The 6,582-nt window shown below is 44.0% G+C and overlaps 1 protein-coding gene across 1 annotated transcript in view; it reads right to left on the bottom strand.

The window, feature by feature from the left end:
• The window catches only part of LOC114626381 (maestro heat-like repeat-containing protein family member 7), a 34,562-nt gene that overhangs the window by 25,809 nt on the left and 2,171 nt on the right, over positions 1-6,582 (bottom strand). The window contains exons 2-6 of the mRNA XM_028773770.1: positions 6,128-6,192; positions 5,675-5,797; positions 5,514-5,593; positions 5,042-5,171; positions 4,202-4,288 (exon numbers count right to left, since the gene is read on the bottom strand). Coding sequence (XP_028629603.1) covers positions 4,202-4,288; positions 5,042-5,171; positions 5,514-5,593; positions 5,675-5,797; positions 6,128-6,192 — 485 coding nt within the window. The remainder of the gene's footprint in view (positions 1-4,201; positions 4,289-5,041; positions 5,172-5,513; positions 5,594-5,674; positions 5,798-6,127; positions 6,193-6,582) is intronic.

Below are 6,582 nucleotides of genomic sequence, written 5' to 3'. Positions count from 1 at the left end.
CTCCCTTCTCTAAGTATAGAAGGGAGGAGATGTCAGGGGCAGCCCTGCTTGTACACTGAAGGCCTAAAGTCAGCCATAGGCCTAAAATCAGCAATAGGCCTGTCATACATGTATACTAACACCAAGTCTTGGGTCTCTGTGGAAAAACATTGAAACAGATGGCTATAAGCTATTGTTAACAAGCAGCTTTTGTGGAAATTTACCAGCCTGAGTAGTCATAGACCTAGTAAATAGGTAGCCTTGGCAGATAATACCAACTTAGATAAGGACAAGTGAATCATAGGCAGAGTCATAGTGACCTGTTCCCTTAACCTTCACCCAGCCGATATCCTGTTCTAAAAGATATCTGTACTCCCCCTGAACACCCATGCTCCGGTGTCATCTCCTTCCCTACGTCCTGCCTTTTTGTGTTTATAACCCCTGTGTGAACAAGTAAAAATTACAATTTGATTTAAAAAAAAATAGAGTGCAGGGCTGGAGAGATGGCTCAACGGTTAAGAGCACTGACTGCTCTTCCAGAGGTCCTGAGTTCAATTCCCAGCAACCACATGGTGACTCACAACCATCTGTAATGGGATCTGATGCCCTCTTCTGGCATGTCTGAAGATAGCTACAAGTGCACTCATATACATAAAATAAATAAATAATTAAAAAATAGGGTATAGATCTAAGTGGAATTCTCAGGAGAACAATTTCAAAGTGGATGAGAAACATTTAAAGAAGTGTCCAGCATCCTTGGCCATCAGGGAAGTGCAAATCAAAACTACTTTGAGATTCCATCTGACACCTATCAAAATGGCTAAGATAAATAACACAAGTGACAGCTCATGTTGGTGAGCACGGGGGACACTCTTCCATTGCTTGGGAGTGCATAAACTTGTACAGCCACTGTGGAAATCAATATGGCAGTTCCTCAGAAAATTGGGAATCGATCAACCTCAAGACCCTTCTAACCACTCCTGGGCATATACCCAAAAGATGCCTCCATCCCATTACAAGAACACTTGCTTAGCTATGTTCAATGCAACTTTATTCACAAGAGCTAGAAACTGGAAGCAACCTAGGTGTCTCTCAACCAAAGAATAGGTAAACAAAATGTGGTACATTTACACAATGGAACGTCACTAAGCATTATTAACATTATTAACAAAAATGACATCATAGAATTCACCGGCAAATAGATGGAAGTAGAAAAAAATCATCCTGAGTGAGGTAAACCAAACTCAGAAAAACAAATACGGTATGAATTCACTTATCAGTAGATATTATCTGTTAAGTAAATGACAACCAAATTACAATCCATAGACCTACAGAGGATAGGTAAAGAGGAAGGATGGGGGGATGGGACTCATAGATTCCCCTGGGAAGGGTAAATAGAATAGATTTTTTTTTTCAAGACAGAATTTCTTTCTGTAGTCTTGGATGTCCTGAATTTGCTTGATAGACCAGGTTGGCCTCAAACTGAGAGATCTGCCTGCTCCAGCCTCCCCAGCGCCAGGATTAAACGTGTGCACCATCGCCACCCAGCTAGATTTTATGGGTGAACTAAGAACAGGTGAAGACAGGAGAAGGAAGAGTCAGGTGTGGGAAAGATGAGATGGAGAGTGTGGAGAGAGACGTGTGGAATTTGTTGGGTGGAGTGGAAATCTAGTACAGTAAAAAAATTCCTGGAATCTATGAAGGTGACCCTAATGAGGACTCCTAGTAATGGGAATACAGAGTCTCAACCGGCCACCTTTTATACCAGGCAGGGCTCCCAGTGGTTGAGTTGCTCGCCAAGGGGGTCCCATTGAAATCTCCAAATAACTCAGACTGATGCTGACAAAGGGTAGCTCTCCACAAAGTGGTAATGGGGCCCCAGTGCCAAGGACAACATCCATATAACTCATTGAACTCGGAGAAGCTGAGCTGTTGCCTACATGGAGCCTTCACCCCTATGTCCTACTCTCTTTGGTGTGGGAAGGTACTCTGCAAGCAACTGAAAGAGAAACACGGACACCAACCCAGCCACAAAACTTTTGACCTACAATCTGTCTTGCCTGGAAATTATGCTAGGGTAATGATAACACAGAATGTGTTGGAGTAGCCAGTCAATGTTTAATTTGCCTTAAGACCCACTCCATGAAAAAGAACCCATACCCACAACTGGGTAACCAAGAACAGAAGACCAGATATTCCAAAGACCTAGGATAAAACTAAACATGATTGGCCCAAAACAACAACAGTAACACAAAACAAATTAATAAAATGATTCCTAATGATATCCTGCTGTACTCATAGGTCAGTGCCTTATCCAGCCATCACCAAACAGGCTTCCTCTAGAGCAGATGGGAACAGATACAGAGCCACAGCCAGACATTATGGATAGAGAGAGTCTAAATGGGATGTCTCCATCAAATCCCTCCCCTCAGGAAATCCCACAGAAGAGGAGGCAGAAAGACTGTAAGATCAAGGGGAGTGGAGGACACCAGGAGAACAAGACCATTTAAACCAACTAAGCAAGGTACATGTGAGCTCACAGAGACAGAAGCAGCAAGCACTGGGCCTGCATGGGTCTGCACCAGGTCCTCTGAGCATGTGGCTATCAGCTTAGCATTTTATGGGACTCCTGACTATGTGAACAAGTGTATCTCTGACTCCCTTGCCTACTCTTGGGACTCTTTTTCTCCTGTTGGGTTGCCATATCCAACTTTGATATGAAAATTTTGCTTCATCTTATTGTATTTTATTTTGTCAGGTTTGGTTGTTATCTCTTAGAAGCCTGTTCTTTTCTAAAGAGAGACAGAAAGAGTGTGGATCAGAGGGGAGAGGAGGTGGGAAGGATCTGAGAGGAGAAGAGGGAGGGAAAACTATAATCAGGATATATTGTATGAGAAAAGAAACTGTTTCCAATTAAAAAGAGAGAGAAACAAAGTTCAGAGAGCTATTTTGAAATAAATAATAAAAATAAAAATAACCCATTTTCTATGAAAGGTTGAAAACTTTTTAAAGAAGATTTATTTATTTTATTATTTTATGCGTATGGGTATTTTTGCCTGCCTGCACATGTATGTGCACCACTTCCCTGCCTGGTGCCATGGATCCCCTGGAACTGGAGTTACAGACAGTGGTGAGCTGCCATGTGGGTGCTAGGAGTTGAACCCCAGTCTTCTAGAGGAGCAGCCAGTGCTCTTAACCTCTGAGCCATTTCTCCAACTCTGGTTGAAAACTTTTGCATGGTGCTATTTTGTTTTCTGTTATACATATACATTATGTATGTAATATATGTATATATTTTATATTTAAATATATATTTTAAGACAACATCTCCCTATCTAGCCCAGACTGGCCTCAAACTCATTGCAATCCTCCTGCTTCTGCATTTCAGTGTTGTATTTATAGACATACACACTATGCCTGGCACCACTTATCTTTGGAGAACAAGAAGCCTAGTAATGAATCCTGAGGACTTCACCCTGACAGGACTCCCACTCCGTGCCTCCCTTCCCCCACAAACTCAGAAGATAACAGAGGGTTTGTTATTGCACTCACAATGAGGTGTCTATAAAGCATGGGAATGCCTCTCAACAAACACACACCAGTACATTCCAAAGCACTGTGTCACTCTCTTGCATAGGAATAAATGTCCCCTCTGGTTGCAAGATACCTGGACACTCTTATCTCTTTATTTGTACTCATAAAATAAATGTCCCCTCTGGTTGCAAGATACCTGGACACTCTTATCTCTTTATTTGTACTCATAAGGAATTTTGCGCAAAATTTCGTACCCCAGGCAATAACCATTTTGCTCATGAATGTTATTTTCAAGGGACTCTTAAGCTATATTCCTAATTCAAATTTATTCTTAGGAACTGAGAATTTGTCAAAACTAAGAATATTTTAAATCAACTAAAGAAAATAGGCTTTGTAATGCTTTGAGTTTCCTATATTCAAGAAATAGAGGAGTAGCCTGAGGGGTGAGCACTGATCAGATCGCAGAGCAGTGACACCATGTGACAATACACTAAGAAGATTTGAGTGTAACACTGCAGCATGCCCGGGTTCTAGACGGAAAAGGGTCCTGACAACTGTGGTACCCAAACAACATCCTAAGAACACCTCAGGGGACATGGGACTGCATCCTCACTGACTCTTGTCATAGACCTTTCCTGCCTACCTAGCATAAAGTACAGGAATAGTGTGGCCTTCTGCAGCCACCTACCTCCACAAAGCTTTGCAGTATAACCATGTTGGGTCTCATGTCTTCCATCACAAGAGCTTGGAGCATGTCATCCAAGGCCTGGATCGTCTGGAAGTGAGGAGACATAGGGTGCACACTAAGATGACAGCCACATGCTTGCTTAGCTTCCTGACAACACTCCCTCCATCCCCTCCACAGGATTCTCAGCATTAGAGAATTGTGCTACCAGTTTACGGAGACTTCTGTGTTTTGTTTTTACAATTCTTGGAACCAATGCCTCTTGGGTACTAAGCGAGTGCTTTACCACCAAGGTATATTCCCAGCCCCTTAAAAATATTCCCTTAGAATGTTTAAAAAATAAACTTATAAACTATTTATTATTTTTTTAAAAGATTTATTTATTTTATGTATATGAGTACACTGTCGATGTCTTCAGACACACCAGAAGAGGGCATCAGATCCCATTACAGATGGTTGTAAGCCACCATGTGGTTGCTGGGAATTGAATTCAGGACTGGAAGAACAGTCAGTGCTCTCCAGCCCCTCCCAGCCCCAATTTTAAAACCAACTATCCTTGGGAAAATTTGGCAGTCCCTCCGACAATTATTCCCTATAGTCTATGGGTTTTGTTGTTAGGCTATCTAAGATTATAGATGGCATGTGAGCTCCAGGGAGAAAAGGTACGGGTGTAGCAATCCCTGGGAAGCTGAGAATGACAGCAGAATGGAGGACAGAGGGACTTGGACTCCTGAGGGAAGAGTCAGAGCAGGAGGAAGGCCAGGAAGCCAAGCAAACAGGAGGTAGTCCCCAAGACAAACTCATTCCCATGGAGATCTTCAGCAAGACACATATTGGGGTTACCTGGAGATAGAGACTAGCGCTCTCCTTTCGATCTAGACTGGGCATGATGAGAGGCAGGGAGAACGTGCTGGTGATGCTAACGTTGACCAGATCCAGCTTCTGGCATAAGTGGAAAGATGGCTTCACCTGACTTGGAGGAAAAGGGGTGGTGAACGAGGGACGTAAGGCATTCCATGTGAGGCTGAGGGATATTTTCAAACCCTCTGGGGAGAAACTACTGTCTGAGTACAGAAAGCTGTGGGCCACTTTCCTGTGACTCCTTCTCAGGGTGGGAGAGGTGTCTTACACTAGACTTCCTAATAGATTTCCAAAAGGTCCCCCTGATCCCAGGATGCAGGCAGATGAATTGGCAACTGTAGACTCTGCCACCTTTATCCTCCAGTCAAATTCCCAGACTTTGCCTGTCCTCCCAACCCCCATGTTCTCAGGGTCAGACCCCCAGAGGCTAGGAAAGGGTCCATGGGGGAGGAACCTCAGGGCCACGATGCAGAGCATGGCTTGCTGACGCACACTACTGTCCAAGATCTCAGTGGGTTCTTCCAGGATGAATGTCTAGAAAGACCAGGAAAAATGAGAATTTACCTCAGAGGGATACTAACCCCAGGTCTAGGATTAATATAAGTTCTTTCTTACCTCAATTTTCTTGGCCAGAAGGGTTTTAGGATAGTAGTTATTCATGTTGCCATTTGCCTGGTAACGCACAACGCTGCTCAGCGTTGCCACAGCATTCAGGAAACTGAGCTTGTCTAATTGGGACTGGGACAGAAGACAAAGCCAGTCTCAGGGCAGGACCTGAGACCTGCACCCCACACTCTGCCCACTCTCAACTCAACTAGACAGTGCTATGCATCACTGCTATCTTGAGCCTTGGTAGCCTTCTGGGGATAGTAGAGTCAAGAGTCTACAAGGAAAATCCTTTAGACAGGAGGGTTACTGCCACCCTGTCTAGTGGCCTGGCCTCCAAATGTCCCCAGATCAAGAGCTACTGAGAAGCTGACATCGGGACTAGAGCCTAGGGAAACATTGACCTTTGGATTTTCCTGCTGTGCTCCTTAGTTCCCAAAGAGTCTCAAAGAGTTTCCTTACCATCTGCCCTGGCTCCATAGAATCCAGAATTAACTGATAGGCTTCTTTTTCTGATTGGCACAATCCTGAAAGGGGGTGTCATTGGAGAAGATCAGCTGGTTTTATCAGGTGGGCTAGGAAAAGAAGCTTCCCTTCCCCCTTCACTGAGCAGATGAGGTGCAGCATGGGAATTTGCAGCACTTCTCATGACAACACGGAAGCCAACATGGAAAGCATCCAGGTGAGAACTTAAGACACTTTCTGCAACAGACACGGCCACTGATGAGAGAATGATTGGGAAGAGAAAGGACTTCAAGTCACTCTCAGTGTCCCACAGATTTCTGGGAATGTCCAACACTGGCTTTGAGATTCCTGATTGTGAAGGGACTTCGAGTCTCAGGACAGCCTTGGGAGCCTTTCTTGTCAGCTAAGGGGAGATGTGCGTAGTCGTAAGGGCTTGCTGCAATGAGAAGTAC

The sequence above is a fragment of the Grammomys surdaster genome, unplaced genomic scaffold, assembly GCF_004785775.1.
Source record: "Grammomys surdaster isolate TR1022 unplaced genomic scaffold, NIH_TR_1.0 234, whole genome shotgun sequence".
Taxonomy (NCBI): Eukaryota; Metazoa; Chordata; class Mammalia; order Rodentia; family Muridae; genus Grammomys; species Grammomys surdaster.
This window is presented reverse-complemented; position numbering and strand designations above follow the sequence as displayed.